This window comes from Melanotaenia boesemani, chromosome 6, assembly GCF_017639745.1.
Source record: "Melanotaenia boesemani isolate fMelBoe1 chromosome 6, fMelBoe1.pri, whole genome shotgun sequence".
NCBI classification, from domain to species: Eukaryota; Metazoa; Chordata; class Actinopteri; order Atheriniformes; family Melanotaeniidae; genus Melanotaenia; species Melanotaenia boesemani.
This window is the reverse complement of record NC_055687.1, coordinates 32,747,721-32,774,546: the sequence shown is the minus strand read 5'-3', so window position 1 is coordinate 32,774,546 and position 26,826 is coordinate 32,747,721. Positions and strand designations below refer to the sequence as shown.

Below are 26,826 nucleotides of genomic sequence, written 5' to 3'. Positions count from 1 at the left end.
GTCTGTTAAACACATTATCTAAAGAAGAGAATACAGGCTGACACTGGAGGTTGAAAAGTCTTTATCACAGAAATAATTCAAAAACCATGGCTGCAGGGGGCGGGTTGTATTTCAGTTTACCCTCCATAGGGGAGATAAGTTGAAGGTTTCAGTTCTAAATGATAAAAGTGTCACTTCCCCAAAAACTTTGCTCCACCCAGTTTTGGTAAGTTACCTAAACTGTTAGGGTTACCAACAGTCAGGCTTCGGAAATGCATGACAGATCTTGTGATCAACAACCTCTGAAACACCATTAATCTTTCATGTCAGGGAAGACAAAAAGTTGGACTTCAAACTCTTTGCAATGGGATCATCAATGTTCTGTAACATCCCACTTGGAGCGGTTAGGAAAGGTAGGTCAGGTCAGGCGAGCGTTTCCAGGGTAAGTCAGACCCTCGCTAGGTAGGCAGGGTTTAGCCCAAATGCCTAGAGTGGCGTCATACTGGTGCAACAAGAACAACCATGACACAACTAACAATACGATAGCGAGGAATGTTTGTGGTTCCAGAGCCGACCAGACCTGTTGTTCGCTGGCATCTTTTCTATACAATCTTTTGAATATTGAGTGGACTGTGAAGTGAAACAACAAAAATCCTACAGAGTGTTTATCTCTCGTGCTTGCTTTTTTCACAAGAAGGGACGTTTCTCTGTTCCTCAATCAATAGGCTGGATCATGTGATGCCAGCAGCTCCGCCCTAACTTTATCTTATTATTTTCCTATCAACCTATAACACAACAGGGCCCAGAAATGGTACATTTAGGCTCAGTTGTGTGGGCCATTCTTTAATGGAAACACAAAATAGTGTTTTGGACAGTTCCTACCTGAATTACTCAATGGAAATGAGGCGACTATTCAGACTGAGGAGAAAGTCCTTAGAGAAATTATGAGCCAATCTTTGATTTTTGTTTTTCCCCACCCTTAGAAGGCCGGCGTTTCGGCTTTGTCCACACGGCATTGTTGTTGTTGTGTTTGGCACATGTTCATCGCACTGACATCATATCCTCCAGTTGTGCGGTTACGCTGTCCTCACAGTACATCAGACGGTAGAGGTTTCAAAACTATCCACCTTGGTACCTGGTTTCAGACATGATCGATTTCATGGAAGCTAATTCCTGGTTTCGTGGGGATGAAAGGGTGAATTGCTAAAATACTTTTGTGGTTTTACTGCAATTCGGCATTGTGGGGACGGCCCCTTAGTGAGCAAAAGAAAAACAAGGATTAAAACTTAAACACTGAGATATGGCCTGTTGGGGAGGTGTCAGGGTGTATGGCTTTGTTTCATCATGTTGAAGAGTGAAGAGCTTCCCCCTTGACTCAACGGGTGAGCAGACATCAGACATTCAATGTTCCTTTCATCCCATTAAAGATATTAATTTCAATGTACTCTAAAGTCTAAAAAGACAGTGAGACTCTTCTGTTGCACACCGACTCAACTGGCCTCAATGATTAACTTGTGACTGAAAGGAACAACAGAGAAAGACCAGGCTTCACTAAGACAAAAGAAAAGTAGGGAAGGCTCAAGTCTGGATTGACTTAAAACATCATCACAATCCGCCAGGAGTGGAGCGAAGGCCGTCTGTAGCTTATTGAAGTTTTCATTGACAAGAACCTTCTCAAGTTCCATCCAAGATTTATTTATCGGTTCTCTGATGCTGACAAAACGTGTTTTTTATGTCAGAAATGAGGTTGCATATGGATGAAAAAGCCCTCTCCCTTTCCTTTCCCTCCTGCTTTCTTCCTGTCCTTATGTCAATTCGTGAAGCAGACAAGTAGACAGGCAGAAATTTCTTTCAAACCAATAATTTACCTCTTCAAAGCAGTATGGATACTTGAGTGAGGGGCCAGGCTACGCTGAAACAGACATCTCAGGGCTTTCCTTAAACTTCCCATCTCTTTACTGACATTTGTGACAACCACAAAACACAAAAAAAAGCTTGTCCTTCTGTCTTTCACTCTCACTAGAGAACAATGAAAAATGATGAAAAAACTGAATGTATGGACTCATTATATAACAGATAAAAGCTGCATGTTACGTTGGCTTGTCTTGATTAATAGATGAGGAACATTAAGTTAGTGAGTTAGTGTCATGGCAGCCAATTCATCTCAGAAAAAACTGAAAAAGAAACGTGGGCAGTGAGGGTGCAACCTCCTGTGTTCTTGCTACCAACTCAACTAGACAACCTTTAATACACAACATAGCAAAGATCAGATTACAGCAGTGACAGTGATAGGAAAATATACACTTTTTTTCCTCTAATAACACAAAGCTATTACAGACACTTACTGTGCTGCAGCATCTCAGGGGGATTTGCGTCAGAGTCATGCTCCTGATGCCACTTAGATCACAGAGATGTGAACTGCTGGCCATGACGGGAATAGCTTTTTCATGCAGTGCAAAAATGCATGAAAACTATTGTTGACATGGTCTAAGAAATCACTTTTGGTTCCAAGCAACAGAAAATATTGAAGTGAAGAAAACTATAAATAAGTTCTGTAATGCAACCTTGCAGTTCTTTTTTTTTTTTTTTTTTACATCCTTTTCTCTATCTTTTCCTCAACTCCCAACTTATCCTCACCTCTCCCCATTTTAAGAGTGTATGGAACTAAAAACAAAGGACTTGTTTTAATAATGATACGGTTATGAGTCCTCCTCTAATATTATCAACATGCCTCTAGTTGCTATGCAATGAGAGCATGGATTTGCTGTATCCAAACATTCTTCAGTCATTTACCATAAATGGGTTCATATGGTGTGAGTTCAGAAGTACATATATGAACGAGTAAAGATAAAGGTAGGCATGCATCTGTCTATATGTGGTTTTCTTTGTGCATGTGCCTAACCTGACACTCCATAAGGAAGCAGAGCTGGGTTTAATAAAGCAAACCAATGGCCAGTTGTAATCTTGGGCACCGAGGTTGGCCCCACACACTTAGTCTTTTTATTTCCTTTTTCTGTCACTTTTCCCTCCGACCTTTAGATTCCTTTCTCTTTCATTTTTCATTCTGCTCATTATAACGTTCACTCTCTCTTCCTCTTCCTCTGTTCTTTCTCCCCAGAATCTGTCATGCTAAAGCTATGTCACAGCTCATATATCACCCAGCAATCATCCAGAACATGGCTGGTGACCACCACCACCAACCAACTTCTACCAGACCCCTCCTCCTGTCCCAGGCCAGACCACCATAGAGCTCAGTGGCCAGAAAGCCAGCTGTGATAGAAGTTGAATCCATAACTGTTTGGAAAAATCAGTTTCATGATGATTGAAATAATCTTGCTTTTTATTTAATCTTTACTAGTTAACACAACTGGCCTGTGTTTCTATCCAATCATGCTCAGCTACAACACACTGTCAGGATAATCCCACAAGCAGGAAATAAACAGATTTCTACAATATTTGTGTTACTGTACATGGAAACAAGATATGATGGAATTACTTGACATCTAAGGATATATTACCCTTTTTTCTTATGATTTAACTGTAAACATTTATTATTCTAAGCCCAGGAAGCTAACTATGAAAATATGAAGCACTCATTAAACTGAGTAAAAGCTAAAAGTTGCTCATTTAACAGCTCTGCACCATTATCAAACCACTGGAGCTGATGCAGCAACTCATCACAACACATTTCCAGTTTTGTCATTCTGACCAACCTATACTTAAGTGACACAGCGTATCTAACTCTGCATCTTCATTAAAACCAAATACAGAGTATAGATAAATCATTTAATTATAATACAACAAGCTGAGCTGCATGTAAGCTGCAGCCCAACATTGGATATAGAGGTGGTAAACACAATTTGCATATTGACAGTGCCAAAGACTCAATCAGACCTAAACTCACCGTGCTCTTATAAACAGCACACTGCATACTCACACACCAGTGCTTGTAGTCTCTAGTTACGTGTGGGAGGTCACTGTGGTCAGTGTGTGGTTGCATCTGAGGGGTAATATTGCCTCAAAGTAGACAGGAACAGGCTTCCCTCTACTACTGTTGCTATTGCTGCTTTGTAAACCACAAAACAATCTGAGATTTCTGGCCTCAGACAATCACAAGAAGGAAATGTCTTAGATTAATTTGTGTCTGAAAATAAAATTTGGCAGAAGAACAGCAAAGGAAAAGAAGCTCTGTGAATGTCTGAGCCAGGTTGGAAAGACACAGTAAATGACAACATCTGATTACTAAGGAAAGTAACATTTTACACTTTGTCTCTTTGCTGGGCTTTAAAAACACTCCCCCAGCCCTTTGCTGAATAGTCCGGGAATCTAATCTAATGCCATACCATCTCCCTCCCATGAAGGACACTGACCATCTGCGTTATCTGTGAGGCCTCAAAATGAAACACCTTCCAATATTGAAAAGGAAAAAAACTGCAGCATCAAAAGGATGGAGCAGAGGACAAATTTCTGAAAGGATACAAAAGCACATGTTTAAAGTCAACAGCTTTTGTTTGCCATGTTCAGTATTTAGCCTTAGCGTTTGTATCTCATTCTTAAAGTGACATAATAATAAAAAATAAAATAAAATAAATTAAATAAATAAATAATAATAATAGTGTGTTGCAGTAAAAAATTTTTACTGATCAGGCAACCACGGTGACACAATGCCGTCAGTTTAGTGTTTGTTTTAGTCAAGGAAAACAACTGTAGTGAAGCGAAGAGAGGAGCCAAGGAGTAAGTGGGAAGGCAAAAACCCAACAGAAAACAGCTGGCAAAGCTCATCATGACATTACAGTCTGCACACAACCGCAGTGCCCACATGAACCAACACTGTTCACCAAGTCCTACATTGTGAGAAAGATGCGCCACAGCAAACTAAGTTCACAAATTCATTCAACACGACTTTGCCTACTCCTCTTTTATCTCCTCTTTTTCCACTTTTCCAACACACTTAAGACCTCACATACCAAAGTCTGAAAGGGACTGGGACAGCTGACATATTCCTGAAATCCAGTGAGTGTCAACTTAACCTCAAAAACAGACACAGAACCAGACATTTTTGGTTATATGATAAAAAAAAAGATTGCTGAGTATCCCCACTAAACATAAACTTACACAATGCATCACCTATTCCCCTTCACTCTCTTGCCTTCAAAACCCAAAAAGTCTTTCCCCCACTTTTTCTAACCTGCCAGCAAATGGGCCAGATGTGCAAATGTTTCTCCATGTCGCTATTCAAGCCCCCTTCCAAGAGAAAGGCAGAATGAGGGGAGAGGAATATTTGACTTCACTCCACGGGAGACCAGTTTAATAAATTCTGGCAACTACACAACGGTAAAAAAGGTAGCCTGACAGGCTTGGCTGAGGGAGAATGTTGACAGCATACCAAACAACATGATCCTAATGAGTTGGAAAATCCCTGGCCCTCCAGAGGACTGTCCAGATGCTACCGTCATAAGAAACGCTACTGTTTTATTGAATTCAGTCTCCCCTCCCTTTTATTTAATAAGAGGCAAAATTTATTATTTGGCCATTAAGGCATCCTTAGGTGACATGAAGCGTTTCAGAGTTAATTTACCCTCGGCTGCAGGTCCTGTACTCCAAACTGGGCACAAAGCAAGTTGATGTTTAAACGTCTCCCGTGAACGTGTATTTGGACAGCTTATGTTTTTGCCCATAATTCACAAGCTGCTATCTGGTTGACTTGTTTTCCATGAATGATCTGACACTTGAGTTGATCCCTGAGAAATAACTGTAAAACTTTTCATAAGAGAGTCAAATCACTTTTAGCTGTAGCCAGTTGTTTATATCTCTACTGACATTTTCCTGGCGCTAAGAATCAAACTTTTTCATAAAGAACTAAACAAACAAAGGACACTATATATAATTCATGAAAAAAGTCAATAAATCAGCAACAATAATGACTACATTAAAATTAAATGCAGTGATCTAAAGAGACCACACGCGTATGTCTGTTTTTTATTTTATGACTAAAGGACACAATAAATCCCTTTTTGGTCTTTTCTTTATTATGCCAAGTAACTGAATTGCTATAGCCAAATTATAATCAGTACCCTATAGTAATAACTGCATTATGAAAAATAACTATCTGAAAAACACATACTGAGCTATTTGCCATGCTGAACAATTACAAACACACACCTCTCCTCCTTTGATAAACATGGACCCTCTCTTTTGAAGAATTTGCAGGGAATTACTAGCTGAAAAGATCTGCATTAACTTCGTCAGGCATCTGAAATTCATCTAACTAGGTTAGCATCTACACCGGATCTGCAGGCAACAAAGGCTGCATTCACACTGCAGGCAAAAGTGGCCCAAATCCACCCATTTTCACCCACATGTGACAAATATCTGATTTTTTCTTTATTTATTTTTTTCCCCACCAAAAAATCTGAACTGAGAATTAAGACCTGCAGTGTGAATGTAAGCCAAAATCACATTGTCGAGCATGCTGCTTACCTGGAACTTGGTACACCTCATTGAGTAGATTTTCACCGAGTGTCTGTGGGGCTCCGTTGGGCATGCTGTGGGTCCAGCTCTGGTAAATTGCTTGAAGCAAAAGCGTCTGGGCCCTTGTGGCCTGAATAGAGAAGTGAGGGAGCTCAAAAATGCACTCTGTGGTGGGAACTGATGACCTTTTGCTCCTAAAAGAAAAGAGACACAAAAGAAAACATGAGATCAAAGATGGTGACAGACATACAAAATGTCTGTTAGGATTAAGTGACAATAAATGGAAAAATGGAGAGTTTCACATAAACGCTAATATACACCGAATTTAACAGGAAACTGTGCAAACACATAGTTCGCAACTTCCACAAATCCATCAATACACCACTGCAATATAAAACAGTTCATTGATGGAACAAAAGGCCAAATAAGTAGAAGTGCGTTCCAACAGTAAACCTAAGAGGTACCAAGTGTGAGCCAAGCTTTCCTTAGTTACTTGGCAGGTCGGTTTAGTTTGTCGACCCTTTCCCCCCCTCAGTCAAAACTGTGATGATGATTTATGTGAAAAGATGTACAGCCCAGAAACCTGACCCTGAAAAGAATCTCTAAGCATTTAACATTTCATCTGTCTCCAAAAGTGTGGAGGGAGAGTTTGTGAGAGTCTGAGCATATGACAAGCTGATGAGTTGAGCGTTCAGGGGGATGAGGTAACAGAACAGTGTGACAGAGCCCTCCAAGCCTCCGTCCATCAGACCCTCTGCAGACCCTGCTCTCATTTATCATCTCTCTCTCACACACATTTAAATTCCTGTTTTCTAGTACTCTGCTCACTGTCTCGCTTAGTCACTCATTAATATCCAAACACATTCAAATGATTCTTTTTCACATCAATGCTGCACACAACTTATCACTCTTGTACTCTCTTTCTCCACGAATCATATCTTTGAGCCGATTTTTGTACAACACATCCATCACAGAGTACAAAACATCAGCGGAAAGGAATCTTTAATACACATGCACACTCACTGAATAAGGCATGGAACTATACACGGTGAACAGTGTGATGGAGAACTTGTCATGGTCACAACTACTGATCTCATCATTTCTACCAATGTTCCTCCCTCCCTCTTCTTCCCCAGGAACCCATTTATTGAAAAAACACCAGCAAGCCTGAATTACACAACAAAACAAGCTTAATGTCTGAGAGGTTCATGGGGTAGGACTGGTAGTGGCCCCTGCCCAGATATACATCTAGTTTCTGGTATTTTGTGTGTGTGTGTGTGTGTGTGTGTGTGTGTGTGTGTGTGTGTGTGTGTGTGTGTGTGTGTGTGTGCACGCAGCAGCACATATGCACTTGACTACATATTGTGCTGGAAGCAAAGGGGGCTGTCTTATGAGCAAAGCTTTCATTGAAAATAGAAGTGTGACTGAATCCAGAGATGGCTGCAGCATGTCAGGAACGAGCATCACAGTTCATTTAATCATACATCCATTATGGTCTGGTCTCAGTTCAGAGTGTGGGATTTGTCACAGGGTCCCTCTCTTCGCTCAGCAGCTCTGCAATCATTTAACTTCTCTGCTTCCCTCCCTCTCCTTCTCCAAGAGTCTCTTTATCTTTCCCTTTCTTCTACTCCTGGGTGGTTCACCAGGGTGACATGAGCTGTGAGTTGCACACAAGGCAAGCCCAGAGCTCTTAACCGCCTGCCGTCCTTACTATAAGGAAGAAAGTGAGGCTGTTTGATAAAAAGAGATGCAGAGAGTCGAGAAGGAACAGGGAGAGAGGAAGGAAGAAAGCCCAGACCTGACAGGGTCAATGAGTTTCCCATGACAACACACATCTGCATACAACACAAATACATTTTCAATTCCGTTACTACATGTGATGAATTTGGCACAATGGCGAACCATGAGATGTCATGCTGTTTTGCTTTTTAAAAAGTCACTACTGTTGCATGCTATTCAATGACACATTAATCAAACTGATTTTCATGTGTTATTCATGTCTTCAAAGATGTGCACTCTATGCGTGCATGTACACTTAGTGCAACAGTGCAGCTGAACAAAAGAAGGCATAGAGGACGCGGCAACAACAATGTCCCCACATGCAGAGCAAATGTGCCTGCAAAGCCACTTCAATGAGAGGACTGGCAAGGGATGAAAGTTTGTTCGCTTTTTTGAGTGTTTATAGTGTTTAAGGGGAGCTTGTCATGTGCATGTGGTCCCCTAAAACTTTAATTATGCACCTGTTTTTATTATATCATGCCCACTTCTTTGTGAACAGCATCTTGGATCTTGGGATTAAATGAGAAGCAGAAAGTCTCATTAGGGTGTTTTGGGAATGCTGGATGTGAAGACAGCCAGGCACTCATCGGATTTCATTAAGTAGCTGGCACGGTCAGTGTTTCTTGCTGCAACATGGTAAACAGCTTTTTGGCAGGAAGCTTTTTACTGTTACCACAGGCTCTGCGGGAAACAAAAGCATCCAAGAGGTCAAAACACATTAGTATCTGCAGCATCCCCCAGCAGAAACAAATGACAGCTTTAAAACATTCAGTTCAGAATGTGAACAAAGTACGCTCAATGTATTTCACTCTCAGAGTGCAGAATCCATATTACAAATTCAGTCTGTAGTCTAGGGAGCAAAACTCATGAAAGCATACTTCTCTTATAATGTGGAGACCCAGCAGAGTTGGGCCCACAACCCACTTCAGATCCAGACTCATAATTTAAGAAATCAGCTCCTTTTAGCTTGAAGCTCAGTGGCTCATTGAGTCGGCTGTCTCTGACCTCACAGCAGTCCTTTAAGTCAATAACTTTTTTCATTAAAACACAGAGGCCACCAGGAATACGTTAAAAGGAAATCAAATTTAGTCAGGAGCTATGAAAACTTAGGTGTTTCAATTTCAGCCAATGAAATATGGTTTCCTTTGGTGGATTTCAACAACATTAGCTCTAATTTCCCGACCCGTCCCCAGGAGAGCGGTGCCTGAGTGACAATGAACCAGACCAGGGCTACTACAGGCCAGTTGGTATACTTGCTTGGTGCCAGGGTAGGTAACTGGTCTACCGACTGGCATATAGTCTTTCTGTCACAGTAGAGCAAAACAGTGTTGTGATGAGCAGAACATGAGTCAATCATGGACACTGTAACAGCTGTGGTTTCTTCATTATATATATATAAAAAGTCAGACTGTAAAGATAATTTGGGCCATTAAATCAAACAAAACCAAATAAAGATTAAAAGATTAAAAGAAGATGCTCGTAAAGTACTTCGGTTAGGTTCAAACATGTTTCAGACCCATCCAGGGATGGCCATGATGATCACGATACATAATCCCGTTGTAACCAGATAATTTCTACCATACCCATTTCACGTCGTAGCTACAGATACCCATTTGGGTCAGTTCTTGTCAGGCGAATCAGCTCTCTGGGCTGGTCTGACTGTGGACATAACTATATTTAGACAAGTGCAGCTGGAGTTCCAGCCAACAGGCTGCAATTGCTACTTTAGAGAGGCCTCGTGCAAGCACGTAAATCCACATACCTTTACCCACACACATACATAAAGATGTGTATGACAACAGATGAGCTGTCACACAACCTCCAACACACCTGCATACATATTTACACACCAATAATGCCTTATTGAGCCATGTGTGTTCAACAGTAGTAATGAGGCTACAGCTGACAAGGAGCATGCCGCTCTAACAAGCTGTGTGTGGAAAAAATGGTCTTTGTATTTAAACAATGCTAAGCATGCGTAATATTAAAAGGATGTATGATCTGCAGATTGCTTAGACATTTAAAACAACAACAACACGGGTAAGAATGATGAGAAAACAGAGGTTTGCAGGAATGTAGACTCTTCATTTTTAGGTCATATGTTTGTTTTTAGTTTTTTTTTTTGTTTGTTTATTAGTATTTTATGAAGGAAAAGCAAAATGTGTCATGTACAGAAAACATTTGTTGAGAATGTCAAAGTCATTTTAGGTCATATGTTATTCTTCAGTTAAAATAATATCTTACTCGTAGTGGGAGCAGCTCCAGAAAAACTCAAGTGGAAACAGAGGTATGTTGTTGCTTTGTGTGTAAACCACTCTATGAGCATATTTTGTAGACATGTAGATGTGATATGCTAACAGAAGCGAAGATGTTCTGATAAAGGATGCACCTGAGAAAGCAAGCAAACTATGTCTGATAAGCAGAGCCAAATGAAGTCAGCCAAACCTTTTTTTTCCCCTTTCTTTTCTTGTCTCTCTTTCTTTTTCTTTTTTTTGAAGACCAACATCCCGCAGCAATTGAAGGAATATTGCCATGGGCAGCTGGTCCTAATGGTTTACATAGTGTCTCAAAACACAAGCTTGGAACCTGCTTGCAGTTTCCAGAACATACATTTGTGTTATTACTCATATCCTGTACAGTACCAAAAATCAGTTGTCTCACTCTTTCCAAAATGCATTAGCAAAGACAGCTGTGGGCACTTGGATGTTGGCAACAGGCATGGAGCAAGGTGTCTGGTCTCTGAACATATATTTCATGACATAGGGGAATCCATCCCCCTCCCTTTGTTTTTATTGTAAGAGGAGCTAAATAAAAATATGCATGTATTGGAATATGCTATCCACATAAACTTAAAATTTAGTACAAGCTCTCAAGATCAGTGAAAGTAGAAAAATTGACAAGACAATCAGTAAGGTTAAACATGCCCCACAATGTGCAACTTTCACTTAAATTTAACTTTTCTTAGTCTATTGACAAAGTCCACAGCAAACCCAGTGTAATCAAGTCAGGCGCGACATATTTGTCTGATAGATACAACAGATAGCAACTATCCTGGGACCAGTGATAACTTATCTGAAGTTTCCTCAAATCACTCACTGTCACACCCCAATACAAACATACCCCAACTCAAATAGCTGGGAAAAAACTCTACTGCTATTTTCTCCCAATTTTCTGAGCTTTGTTGGAGGGAATTCTGACTAAAAATGGATTTTTTTTCCTGACAGATTGATCTGCAGTATTCCAGAATTCCCAAATCACAATAAACCAAAGCCTCTGACCCCAGAAAAATCTGTGATTTATGAGCACGATGAAGTCTTTTATCTCACTACAATATCTTTACAAAGCCTCCTAACAAAGATTAATACATCATTAAAGCTCTTCATTAAGAACAAGTGCCAAGTTAGGGAAAGGGAACATTTGTCTTTTTCCCACCTGAAGGTGAATTAACCTAAAAAAAAAACACAGAGAATCTAATAAACTAAAAGAAAAGTTAAAGAAATTTGTTTCCTTAATTCATCTATTATATGTCTTTTGAGTTTCTTATGATGTTAATTTTAAATAATTTGTTTGGCTGCACATGGCCTCAATGTCATGCCTTGATGGGAAACGTAGCTGAATATAAGCTTCTGACATTAAAAATGTATGAAATTCATCAAGACACAAAGGTCTCAGCTTGAATAATGACTTTTTTCCAGTGTATATCATATCAGACTGCACTCAGAACTGAAACCAGGTAGGTAGAAAACACTTTAAAAGTTGAGTTGGGCTAGGTTGATTATTTGTGACTGGCACGGTATCTGTGGGATTTCTAGAGATTTTTTTTTAAAATTGTTCTCAGGGAATTATATTTGCTCTTTAAAGCCAACAGGAGACGGACATGTCAGACATGTTTCCAGTTTAGAAAATTTTCCATAGTGGTACCAAAACAAAGAGTACAGAAAAGATTTTTTTTTCTTAAAAAAAAGTTGGCATAATTGTCTGGAGCAAACTTTAAAAAGTTTCCTCTAGACACTGCTGTTTACTTTTTACATTAGGAAAGAAATTTATGGACCAACATTTGGACAAAATGTCAATATCTACACTGTCCTCCTCTTTGTAACCTAAACTTTGTTTTTCTTAAAGTCAGTGTAGTGTTGTGCCATTTTACTACAGCAATCACCTAAATACAGTTTTATTTCAGCTCCCAGATGTAATTTGTAATGACACGGATTCTCTAGCGAAGCAGAGCCCTCTCTGTGTTGGATCTGGGAATGAGCTAGGGAGAGGAATGGACTGAATTTGAAGCCACAGCTCACTTTTGTGGTTCCCTGGGGTCAAAGGTGTTCCATGTGTGCATTTCTCAATCATTGGTCCAGAACAGCCGAAACTCTTCATAGAAAGAAACACTCCTCTCTCTCTTTCACTCTCACACATATACAGACCTCCCCTTCCTCCCATCTGGAGCACCCCTGACCCAAAGCACACACGTATGCAGACAACCTCACACAGACACACATGAGTAGACACATACACAAACACACTGAGATCCACTCTCAAGAGACGGCTTCATTACACAGGGATTACTAAAAGAAATGTTTTAATCAAGTGCCGCAGACAGCTGCAGACCGCAAGGCGAGAAAATGGCAATGATGTGGTTCATCAGGCATTAAAGGAAAACGCATCAGGAGGCCGATGGATGTGTGTGCACGTAGCTTCCTGCCTCTGTTCAACGAGTCCAGCTGTGGATCGCAGGCAGCTCCTTTTAAAAACCTAAAGATGGGAGAACTCAATTTAAAAAGATTTGGTTTAAACCTCTGTATTTAAGGAGTCAACTGATGCAACAGCTATCCATGTTATTCATAAGTTACTTATCTTTGGTATTTTTCTCCTGAAACCTTTAAATTCCAAGTAGATGCTTAGCGTAAACAAGAATATGTACTCAAGTGTTTTCCCCACTATGTCATCTTGCTAAACAAGGATAAGATTTATATTTGATATAGTGATACCAATGCTTCCTGTACCTCACAGATTTCTCATTTGCAGGCTTATTTCTAGGAAGCAGTGGAGCAGTACTGAGGCTGAGTGGGGGGATAAGGACAGTGGAATGCACACCACAGGAGATGATAATCCACTCCGAGCTGATAATCCATCCATCCTTCCCTATTTCCCACTGTTTTCCCTCCCTCAAGCTTCAGTTCCTCAGATGACTAATTCAGGAATTAATGGAGTCTTTCAGTTAACTGAAAACATCTCCAGCTGCTCCTGAATCTACTATCTTGGCTCTCATCTATATAACCAAAGATATTTTATGGTCAACTTAAAATTCAATAGATATTCTTGGATTGCATGAATACTGCCTCTTAAAAGCGTTACAGCATATAACGAACACCTCTGGGCTGAATTAAAACCCATGTTGATTTAAGCTACCACATGACAAAATCATAAGGGCAAGCATACAAACTCTGCAGTAGCATGACGATGGTTTCACCAGCAGACTGAATGCTCAAAAAAAAAAAAAAAAAAAGCATGGAAGCTTCCATTAGACAGGGATGTCAATCACCAAGGGTATGAGTTTTGCTTTTGCTCTGGACATTTCTTTAAAACAACACTCCTCTGTGAATCCACTGATCTCGGGCTGCAATAAAACCAAATAAAACTGTCTGAGACCAGATGCAGGAGAGAAAAAAAATCCTCACCGCAGAGTTGGCCAAAATATTTTATAGACTGTGCCACACGAAAAATTATGTTTTACCTTGCAGCTCACAGTCTGTTACACTCCCATAGTTCAGAGCGAAAAGTGGAACAATATTATGTCATATTTGGAGCCTTTAATACGCACCTGTTAATACATAAAGCCTACTTGTTGCAGGTTTCGCCCACATCCCTTCAGCCTCATCATGTGAAGGCTTTTTTCTGACAACATCATTCCCTTGTTTCTTCGAAAGCACGAAAGGACCTACACAGCATGTGTTGCCTTGTTCAGCTAAATTAATTCCCAGTTGCTCTCAGGCCTCTGAACCACAACTCAGAGCTGAGCATGACCACAGCAACCACATGCTGATTTGAGGTCATTCAATTATCCTTTCCTATACAGTAACAGCTCCCAGTATCTTTAACTCTATCTGCACACCAAAGTGAATGAGAATGTGGTAAATTGAAACTTATAAGCATTAGGTTGAGGCATACAGAATTAACAGTAGTGTACAAAATTATTCATAAAAATCACTTGTCATTAATGTCCATTGAAAGCACAGAAATGTCACTTTTTCATCCAACAGCAGCTCCACCATCGCTTTCCTTCAAAGTGGTTATTCCACCTCTACTTGTTAATGATATTCCCTGCAAAACTGGCTTGTAGTCAAATGTGACAGCCACAGTAAATGTTCTCATCAGTGAATGCTGCTCATGTAGATTTGCAAAATTTGGCTTGGATCTCATCTCAAGTGCACAGAAAACATTTGTCATCCTGTTCTTGGCTCCACTCGGAGACACAGACCAGGAGCAACTTGCTATGACTAACTATGAACAGGAGTAATGAGGCATTACAATCACACCAGAAGCCTCATGCCTCAGATGCCTCAAGCACCCTTCATAAATCACTACATGAGCTAATCTAGAGTCTAGACTACCGGTCCAGACATGGTAATGGACTTCCCAACTTCACATAAAAAAATGAAATCTTACAGGTAGTGCTAAAAACTGGACTAACCTTTGACAATATAATGTACTTAGACCAATAATGAGATATCAAGGGAAAACCTACATTCTGTTCTGTTCTACCAGTCTAAAAGCAGGAGGCTGTATAACATGCACCTGTAATGCCAAATGCTTAAAGAAATTATCCCCTCAGAAATAGCTGCGCAACTAATAGGGGCTGCTAAAAATGCCACATAAAAGCTGGCGCAGGCCTGAATTATGGCCTGTAATGTGATGAACCACACCAAGCTGCTGCTGGTTTGTTGGTTGGTTGGTTGGTGGGCCACGGCCTGTCTCCATATGTTGCTACCATCAGGTGGCCTTGCACAAGGAATATTATATGGTGTTAGCACAAGTGTGTGCGCATATGTGCTCATGTGTCTGAGTGAGAGTGAGGTTAAGTTTTGGGGAGATCAATGCAGGTGGCACTTCTAACATCCCTTCCCTCCCCCTGATTCTTTTTTTTTCCCTGGGAAGGTGGAGAGTGGGGGCGCAGGCACTGATTTTATCTAGAATAACAAGTTTAACAGTCAGACCAACTGAGACTCACCATATAATGAATTGCCTTTTTTTGTGCATTTCTTCGTACCTCCCACTGTAGGTGTGACAAAGAGCATTTCAGAAAACTTTAGCCTTCTGCTAACCAAATGACAACTAAGATCATGGTGGTGCACACTAAGTCAGGGCATCTTTGTTACTAATTTCATACAAAGTTACACCAAACACTTTCACGACTCCCTCATATTTGTTATGCATATCAAGTGAGCAGCTGTGGCTCAGAAGGTAGAGTGATCATCCACCACCCAGAAGGACTTCGGTGCAATACCACATTGGTAGCACCCACTACTACATAGTAATACCCACTATTGGTAGAGAGCCATTTTTAAAACACTTAACGAAACTTAAAAACTACTTTGCACAAATGGAGTCTCAGAATACATCTGGTATTCCATAATTAAAATGTCAACGTTTGCTAATAAATTCTGTTTTTATATTGTCCACATCTCAAAATGCTTGAGGTGACTGCTTGTAGCTTAATGTCAGTTCATTTTCTATATTCAGATAAACACAAAGCCATTATCACACACATGAAGCTTTTTGGGGCAGCAACAGAACGCTGTTTGAAAGTCTACTAAGTGTGTAAAACCTCAAACTGCAATAACATTTATCAGATTCACCTGACTGTAAATGTAATAGCTAATATTTGATCTTAAACAGTTTAGGATTTGTGAATTTTAGCTGACTAAACACACAGCTATAGACCACAAGCAGTGCATGTCTTTTAAATTAACGCTACACATGAGATGCAATATGGATGTAACTGGAAGAGGCACTGTAGAAGCAAATGCGAATGATTATCTACTGTGTTTAATTCAGGGGCCTTGCAACCTACAAAGACACAGCCATGACTTTTTCTCACATAGTCTGAAAATCAATCAGCTAACCTCCATTATTGTCCTCATTAATTGTTTACATCCTGCAAGTCCAGGGGTCTGTATGGTCTGAGTTTACTGGTGGGGCTCCTGTTGATATCCTCATGTAGCAGGTGTGGTACACAGGCGAGAATATGAACATTTATACCAACAAAGATGGTTGTTTAAACAAAGATGAGGTTAGAAAGAAAGATTTTAGACTCTGTAAAATATACTTTTTTTTTCCACTTTGTGTTTTAATTGTAATACTACTTTGTATTTGTAATTACTACTTGTAATAAAACAAGAAAAATATTTAATAGATAAGATGGAGAATAATATTCATGAGTCTAATTTGTTTTGACTTATGATTAACTGAATAATTGTAAACGCAGGGATACATAGATGCTCAGGTACACGTCTGTGTGTTATTTCTGAAAAATAATAAGGAGAGAGAATGAGTAAGAGATTCATTTTTATAGAGGAAGATATTAATCCCAGCTTTCATTGACTGAAGGAACTCAAAGAAGAGCTGGCTTTGCTTATTGGGAGAAGTCACACACAAAGCATGTGTATGAATGTGTGTCTGTGTTTTACTGTCTCTAAATTTCTTTTTAAGGTTAAATGCTTTTTACTTCCTTAATGTTTCTTTAAGAATAAATAGCTGTGTTTGGCCTATGTTTACATAGCAAAACATTATGGAACAGTTTGTTGTGTGTATTACTTCAGCAATAACAACAGTCCCCAAACAAACATCTACAGTCAATTTAAATGCTGCCGTTGGTCCATTTTTCCCAATATGTTAACACTACAGCTCAACTTTTCCCAGTGCTAAAGAAACTAACTGACCATGTGTTACAACCCCCACATGTGACACCAGGCTGTCTCAGTAGGGTTTAAATTTATCACACACAACACACTGAAAATAGTCCAATAAAAACAAAGCAAACAAAAAAATTATGATAGAATATAGCAGTACTTCATTCCTTTCTTAAATTACAATAAAATATAAGCAATATGTAAATGCTTAAGTATCACATTAAAGCCATCTCCCAAACACAGCCTACCCACATCCACCATTCAAACCTGACCAGCTGCATCACCGTTTTCCAGTATCATGTCCTCACTATAGACTCTTCTGCTGGCTCTAAAATGTCTCATCTAGAAAAATACAGTAAATCTTCTGTTAATGGCTGTAAGAGTGAACACATGCGTTCTAACAACAGAAAAACTATAGAGCCAGCGAATGACTTCTTTTTGCTGGCTGCGGACAGCTATAGAAAATCCTTTTTATGTTTAGTGTATGTAACTAGTGCTAACATCACCTCATCTTTGCTTCTCTTGTACACTGTGTGATCAAGTACACTGTAATCAAAAGATTTATTTATTTTTTTTTAAACATTGGTCAAACTTACTATCTCCTGCCGACATCTGGATGAGTCAAATAGGAAAGCGACAATTCAGTGCTGCATTAGCTGCTTATAAAAGGGTCACAAGTTTTTTTCAGCTCTGACTCCAACTGACATTGATGGTAACACAGTACCCAGATAAAAATGACTATTTCACGCTATTAACTCGTCTTCAGTCCTCCTGTCTGGGGCCAGTCTCCCACAGGCTAGTCAAAAATAGCCTAATTATCTCATAAAGTTGTTATTTTTAGAAACTGTTGTCAGCACAACTGGCAGGATGCAATGTAATGCCAAACCTTCATGCTATTGAGTTTACAGGCTTGGCCTTGAGAGGTACTGATAGTTACTTGATGCGTACACAGTGTAGTCCTTAAGGCACTGATGGTAATCACCCTGCTACTAGCAACAGAAAAGGGCTTCACTGGCTTGTTTTAGTAAGTGTACTTGCATTTGAAGCAGAGTGTTATAAAAGCCTTTTAAATGCAACAATGGTACTGGATCTAAAGCTACAACCAATTTGAAATCTAATCCCAATTTCTGTTTTAATGGCTGCCATATTTTCTTTTTAAAATTAGATAAACTATGTGACATTTAAGATATACTTCTAATTTGTTTTTTATCTAAATCTGTCCAACAATAGGAAACAGCAAAGCAGAAAGAAAACATATTACTTATTAATAATGTCTGCTAGTTGTCTAATCTGCCCTTCATATTTCCCTTCTATTTCTACTAACCACTTTCTGAACTCTGTCAGACCTGCTCATCATCATTCTTTCAGGAGCAAACTGTCAAGTTGTGTTAATTAGATTTTGACACTAGTGACAAGTCGAGAGGCAGCCTGTCTGGTAGGCTGCCTCCTATTTAGACAGAAGGTCAACTATGAGACATTTCAAACATGAAATGACAGCACTTAACACAGCCCAATAACCTGGAACCATTATCATCTACAGGAAAGAGATTGACAGTGAAACAAACAGGACACCATTGGAAAAGTTCATGTGTTGGAAACATCAAGCTAGATTTAAAATTGGGGAAGAGAGAGAGAAAAAAAAAAGATGACAGACAAACTTTAAAAAGATGAGTGAAACTTGGAGGTACAATCCCGAAACATCATATAGTTGACCATATATTCAAACAACAACATGATAAAGCCTTCGAGTGCAAACTGTGACTGTTGCTTTGAACTTAGCTCAACAGAAAACATCATTCAACTTTCCTTCAAATGGCTGGCTGAGTGCTCCTGGTACATGTATCCATATTCAGATTTTTCAGTATGGAACGTCCAGTTCAGGACAGAAGCGTACAGAGTTCCTACACGGAAGTGCCTTGCACAATGCTAGCAGACGTTATGGCTAGTGACAGTTTTAAGGAGAAACCAGAGCTTGAAGACCCTCTTCCGTGGTTAAAATCTCCTGTTTGGGAGCACTTCAGCTTCCCAGAGAAGTGTGTAAATGGACAAAGACACGTGGATAAGACGGAAGCAGTCTGCCGTACTTGTGTCAAGCTTCAAGGTCCGTTCCTCCCTGATGCCCCGACCCTCCACATGTGGAGCCGTAAAAAAGAATTTCCTTATATTTTTATTTTCTGACAGCTTTTGTCTTTAACGATAACAAATTCAGTAAAAGAAATAAAACTTGTAAAATGGTTGAATGGTTTTTACTTTGAATACAGACTTTATCTGAAAATGTGTGTCTCATTTAAACTCATTGCCCATATCTCTATTTATGCCATATTTTTATTTATTTAAGAATCTTTAATTGGACAATTTACTGCAGTTTTCTATTTTGGTTTAATTTTATATGTCATTAAGCATGTTCCTGTTTACACCAAAGTTTTATATTTTGCTTTTGTTCCCTTACTGTATCGAAAAGAACCAACCCGCGACCTTAAAATCCAGATACATACTGAACCGTGATTTTGGTGTACCGTTACACCCATATTACATGTTTATGTGATTCACATAAAGAACAAAAGATAAAAAAAAGAAGAAGAAGAAGAAGAAAATGAATACAAATACAGAATCAGAGCTGGGAAAGCCAGCCTCTTCTGAACAAATACCCAGTCTAATTTAAGTGGCTCGCTCCAGCAGCTCAGTAGTGGGCACTTCATTTAGAAAAAACGTTCAATCAGACACTAAGTTAGCATTCGCTCTGCTGTGTGTAAAATGCTCAGTGAAGATGAGAAACATCTTGTAATTGTCAGAAAGAAAAATGGCGTCCTTTTGACATCTGCATCCATTATTTGAAGCAAGCAGTGCAGCAAAGCTGGGGTACAAGTTGGGTTGGGGGCGGAGATCAAACGAACAACTCAGTCTTTTATTAGTAGCAGAGAGAACAGGGAATCAGGTTCTGTCTAAGGACATACTCAAACACTATACTCAGCGAAGGCCTTGTGGTTCCCCTTCTGGCAAGCCAATCACTGTACAGTAGATACATTATTTGCCTGGAGAAGAAGTCAAAACCATCTGCAGCTCTATGACATGTTTAAATCTAAACTAATGGGAGGAAATAGATTCCCATGGCAGTGCTCTAGCACAGGTTTCCTGCTATAACAGGCACCGTGACTGCAAGGTGTGAGAGAGAGGGAAATGGGTCAGCATGTGCGTATATGTGTATGTGCATTATGTATATAAATGTATACACACTGTATGAGGCTCAAACCAGAGACAATTATGAGGTCAATACCAAATGGCCAAATGTTTTCTGTTTTCTCAGAGGATAGCTGAAAAAGAGGCTCATCCATCACTTTAAAGACCTTCTGATACATGACGAGCAAGAGGCTGCCTGTTGTCACACATACTGTATATAGTCTAAAAGATCCTAACTTTTCCAACCACAATACAAGTGTTACCAACTCACCAGACTGTAGGCATTTGAATCAGCTTTCCATAGAGAGCAGTACTGAAGGAAGGGATGATGGAGATGAGAGGCAGAAAGCCTCCTGTGCTGTCCTGGCATGTCAAACCTGCCTGGAACCCAAACACCTGAGAAGGAAGGAGAAAGGAAAGGGTGGAAGGAAGGAGAAGAGAGGAAGAAAGACAGGGCAGAGATGGCAGGAGAGAATGAGAGAGTTTAAAACTCAGCACTGGATAGGGCAAACCAAGTTCTTTATTCAGAGAAACTAAGACAGAAATCACTGAGCACATCTTAATAAAGTCTATGCTGTTTTCTTAAGTAAATTGTCATTAAACTTGAGTTTACTTTGGGCCAGATTAAACAGAACAGTTTAGGCATCATGAGTATATCTTAATTAATGGCATCAAAGTGAACTAGTAAATGAATCAATGTGAATATACAATACCAATAATTATCTTTGTGTCTCACAGTCATCTTCTCTTTATAAAAGCACCTGGTAGCCATGCAAAACGCACTGTAACATCAGTATTTTCATCCTTTTAATAGCACAGATGATGGTGTTTCCCAATAACTTTTCTACTAGTAACACTTTAACAACCATAGGTTCAAGATCTTAAAAGTATTATTGATAAAGGCTTTGGTAGTAAAAAGACACTTTACAGAAATAAACTATTGTTTTCTTACTAGGAAAAAGTTAATGTATTACTTTTAGAGAAATAGTCATGAAGATGCACTTTTGCTTTTGTTGTGTTTAAAGTCTGTTGTTTGCCAAGCTGAAAGGAGCATGTGTAAGTGATGGTGCTCCTCTCTTTGTAATACCTCAGCCAGATTGACTGTGAGTTATATTTACCATACAGAGTGAAAAAAATTCAACATGAGATCTGATTATAAATGCATCATGTAATTGCAGTTGTCATGTCCTCCTGGTGTTTCACATGATGTAAAACAACCTATAAACAAATGGGGGGAATATTTTTTAGAAGTTGCACTGGTTCTTCTGTTTAACACGCAGCTCTAAGGATGTTGTTTAACCCCAAAGTGATACATAAAGTTAAACTTGACTGAAAAAGATTATTATATATGACGGACCCCAGGAAGAATAGCTGCAGCTTCTTGCTCACGCTAATGAGGATCCTAATAAAAGAAATGCAAGAAAACTGTATCAACCCAAGATACAATTGTAGACATAATAAACATCCCAATTTGAATTCCAAACACACTTAAAACACTGATTCATTGGAGCTTCCGATAGTTAACCGTTCCCTGTGCCACTATTTAAACAAAAGAGATGTTTAGTTATTGCATAAAAAAAACAAAACACATTTTCTTTTGTTATATATTCATTTACTTTGTGGCCTCTTTGTTAAGCCTCTCTTTTGCCAACTTTGAGCTCTTAACCACAGTTATGGAATAGTAAGACAACAGGAAATCACTACCTTCAACACAGATCCCACAGCACAGCCAGCGTCAATAAAACAAAGATTAAGATAAGCTTCAGTTTATACCCTTTTCAAACCACTTCCTGAAGTGGGTGAATTGTGGCCAGAGTGACCTCCACCCTGTCATGATCCCACTGCCAAACACCAGAGGTAGAATTAGAACCTTGGCAGATACAGATGCTGATTGGTTACTATGATCCTTGGCCACTGACCAGCTGACTGTTAACCCTGCAGTGAACCTGTGATAAAGACTACCGGCAAGATATTCAGTAAACATCCTGCTTTTAAAAACACTCACAAAACCAGACAAGACTGACCCAAAACACGTCAGTCCAGATCTGTTCTATGGGCTCCACTGCCCATATAACAATCCAGGTCTATTACTTGGATTTCTTCTATAAGTCAAACAAAACACGAAGTAAAATTTAAATGCAGGTCTGTAACATTTAACTTTCATTAACAATGAATTCTGAATTATTTTTTTTCAGAATCTGATAAAAATGATGAATAATGGAAACAGAAGAGTTATTGATTTGTGGTGAAGATTTAAATATACGGTTACAACCTGAATTAGACAGTTCTGATAGTAAACCTTAAAAAAAACGTTCCTTACATAAAAAAGTGGGTGCTCTCCTTGAAGCGGGAGGCTTAATAGATGTATGGAGAATATTCTTTCCTAGCAGGAGAGATTATACATACTGCTCTACTCCACATTCTCTTTATACAAGAATTGATTATTTTCTAACATTTGGAAAGGAGAAAGATAAAATCAGTCAATGTCACATAGGAACAATAGACTCAAGTGACCACGCACCTATTTACCTAACAGTCGATCTAGGTCTGAAACCAAGAAATACTACATAAAAAATTCAATTCTAGCCTGGTAAACGATTCTAAATTTAAAGAACAAATTAGAAGAGAAATAGCTTTATATTTAGAATTTAATGATAGCAGTATGGTTTCACTCCCCATTTTGTGGGATACTTTAAAAGCCGTAATAAGAGGAAAAATTATAGTGGTCGCTTCACAAAAGAAAACGAAGAGGTTTAAAGAAAGAGAAGATATGCAAATTAAATTAAAGGAATTAGAAAGACAACATAAGATAGGACTAGAAGAGAAGACACTAGATGAAAAAAAAAATTAGGGAACAACTTAATAACCTGACAACACAGGAAATTAATAAAAATCTGATGTTCCTGAAACAAAAGAATTATGATAGTGGACCTAATTCACTTAAAATACTGGCTTGGAAATTAAAAAAGAAATGATCAGAAAACACAATTTATAGGATTAGACATCCAAAGGATAAACAAATAAAAAAAGAGTAAGATGGAATTCAGGAATCATTTGAGTCATTTTATAAAACTCTGTATACTAAAAAATCAGGAGGAAGTCCGGTTGAAATAGATGCCTTTTTGAATTCTATAGATCTTCCTTTATTAAACGGAAAACAAAATGAAAATTTTATTGCTAACATAACTAAAGAGGAGTTAAAAAATGTGATACATAAACTTAAAACAAATAGATCGCCAGGACCAGATGGCTACACAGCAGAGTGGTATAAATAATTTAAAGATGAACTAATATCAATTATTCTCCCCACTTTAAACTGGGTCTTACAAAAAGCACAAATACCTCCAAGCTGGAAAGAGGCGATTATATCGGTTATAGCAAAAGAAGGGAAGGATAAGATGGAATGTGGGTCATATCGACCAATATCCGTTCTTAATATAGACTATCGGTTATTTACTTCAATCATGGCTAGAAGGAAGGAAGAATTCCTACCTACAGTGATACATAACGATCAAACTGGCTTTATACGATCACGTCAAACGCAAGATAATGTAAGAAAGACATTACATGTTATAGATTACATACAAAAAAATCAAATCAAGGCAACTTTGATAAGTATTGATGCAGAAAAGCTTCCTCTTTAAGGTCTTACATAAATTCGGTTTTCATAATACAAATATTAAAACTGTACAAGTTTTATATGATAATCCCATAGCAAGAATTAAAATTAATGGATATTTATCAAGAGGTTTCCATTTAGAACGAGGTTCCAGACAGGGATGCCCATGATCACCCTTACTGTTCGCAATATACCTGAAGCCCTTAACCCAACACATTAGGCAAAATAAAGATATAAGGGGGATTTTTATTAAAGACATTGAATAAAAAATGGCTTGTTATGCCGATGATATTTTAATATATCTTGATGAATCAGTACACTCTTTGCCAAAATTGATGAATTTATTTGAAAAATATGGGGATCTATCTGGTTACAAGGTTAACATAGAAAAGACCCAATTTTTATTATACAACTACCACCCTCCAGAAGAACTTTACAGTAAGTATGCCGGAATATGGCATACTGATTCTTTAAAGTATCTGGGTATTAATATTCCAATAGACCCCACTAGACTGTTAGAATGCAATTATTTTCCTGTGGTTACAAATATAAAAAATGATTTAATAAGATGGAATTTAATACCTTTTTAAGCTTCAGTTCAAGAATAGAATCTCTTAAAGTGAACATATTACCAAGATTGTTATATTTATTTCAGACTTTACCAATAGAAATTAATCAGAAACAATTCAAAGAATGGGGAAAAACTTATTACGGGATATATTTGGCAAGGAAGAAAACCAAGGAGAAGACTTAAAACTTTACAGTTAAGTAAAAATAAAGGAGGATGGGGCGTACCTTCTTTTAGGGACTACTACCTTGCAGCACAGATGAGAACTATTATATGCTGGTGTAACCCATCTAATGAAGCACAGTGGAAAAACACTGAAGAAAAGATCTGCAATATCCCTAACCGGCAATTTTAGCTGATAAAAAGATACAAAGCTACATAAAGAATATTGATAATCCCTGGGTGAAATGGACACTTAAAATGTGGAGTACTGTTATTAAAGATTTTGAACTAGAAGAGAATATTGCATCTCTAAAATGGCTCGCATATGACTCTGATTTCACACCAAATTAGACGCAAGATTTAAACATTGGAATTTTAAAGGAATAAGATCTATATGTCAAACAATGAAAGGAGCAACCATGTTAAGTTTTGACTCACTCAAAGAGAAATAATGTCTAGAAAAGCAAGACTTCTACAGATACCTTCAAGTTCAGCGTTACATTCATAAAAAAATAAAAGAGATAACCGAGCCCAAGATGCATTTTGTACAATTATTTGTTAAAGCATATTATTACCAGAAGCACTGGTTAGAGTAATTTCATTAATATACAAAGGACTATCAAACCTTAAAACATACTCATCCACATATAATATGAAAAAGTGGGAGCAGGAAGGAAAGATAAATATAACTGAGGAGGAATGGACAATGATGTGGTCAAATCTTTGGAAATACACTAGTTCACAGAAATGGAGGGAATACAACTGGAAGTGTTTAATAAGGTTTTTTATTACAGCAGCTCAGAAAGCCCACTATGATGAAACAACTGCTGGAGGAAGTGTAATAAATATGCAAACCATTATCATATTTTTTGGGACTGTCCGATCATTAAGGATGACTGGGAAGGGATATACAAAATATTACAAGACATTTTCAAGGACTTGACAGTTTTCAGCATAAAGAGTATGTATTTTGGAATTTTACCATTAAAATGGAGAAAGAAGGACAAATATTTGATGAACACTTTATTGATTGCAGCCAAAAAAGCAATCATGAGAAAGTGGCTTTCACAAGAAAGCTCAAACTTGAATGAATGGATGAATATCACCATGGACATTTATAATATGGTAAAAATAACAGCCCTTATGAATTTCAAACTGGAATTATTTTCTGCTTATTGGACAAAATGGATTAATTATGTTAAGCCGTTAAGGCCAGATCTGTTTTTTATTAAAGACGATTAGATTTATCCTGGAAAAAAATTGCTACTCCCAATATGTATGTTATTGTTTTGTTTTTGGTTTTGTTTTTTGTTTTGGATTTGCTTGTTTTTCTTCTTAAGATGTCTTTGTCTATTTGTACTGAAAAAAAAACACAACGAATTCTGTATTTTAAGTTCAAGCTACCAGTCAAAATGTAACCTCTACACTAACAAGGTAATGTTGCAGTCACACAAGCTAATCTCATCCCATCAGTACAGCAGATAAAAACCATGAGGCAGTCCAGAGATGGGCCAGTGGTCATCAAGAAGTTCAGGACTTCTTCAGATTTTATGACCAGGTGAAAAGGGGTCATCAAGGTCATTAAAAGGGTCACAGAGGTCATTTCATTGTGCCTGAAAAAATCTTACTGAACAGATGAAAAGGTTTTTGCTTTCTGCTTTTTTCCTTGCATTTTGCTTCTTTTTTTTTTTTTAACAAACTGAAACAGGAAAGGACTGGATAATTTGAGACAATAATAATAATAATAATAACAACAATAATTTTATTATCATTGTTTATTATTATTATTATTATTATTATTATTATTATTATTATTGTTATTATTATTATTATTGTTGTTGTTGTTATTATTATTATTATTATTATTAAAGATTCAACTGTGTGCTTTTCAGCATATGTGCTATTTCTGTTTCAGCAAAAGTCAGCCTCTTCTTCATGAGAGCACATCCCAACAACGCAGTCCTAACAGCACCAATTCAAACCTCAAGCGGTTAGAAGGGAACGTAACAAAAACATGAGAACAGCACTTCAAACAACGTCATATGAAAGCAGAAACTCTGCTGATTGCAAAGATGTCTGCCTCATCACTAGAAGAGAACCAAAGAAAAACAAATCTCTAAGTTATAAATCATGTCTAACTTTTGCTGTTTTGTGGTCAAAAGTTG

The 26,826-nt window shown here is 38.2% G+C and overlaps 1 protein-coding gene across 1 annotated transcript in view; it reads right to left on the bottom strand.

The window, feature by feature from the left end:
- The window catches only part of LOC121642112 (vacuolar protein sorting-associated protein 13B-like), a 334,030-nt gene that overhangs the window by 238,262 nt on the left and 68,942 nt on the right, over nucleotides 1-26,826 (bottom strand). Inside the window, 2 exon segments of the mRNA XM_041988605.1 lie at nucleotides 6,460-6,644; nucleotides 20,584-20,708. Coding sequence (XP_041844539.1) covers nucleotides 6,460-6,644; nucleotides 20,584-20,708 — 310 coding nt within the window.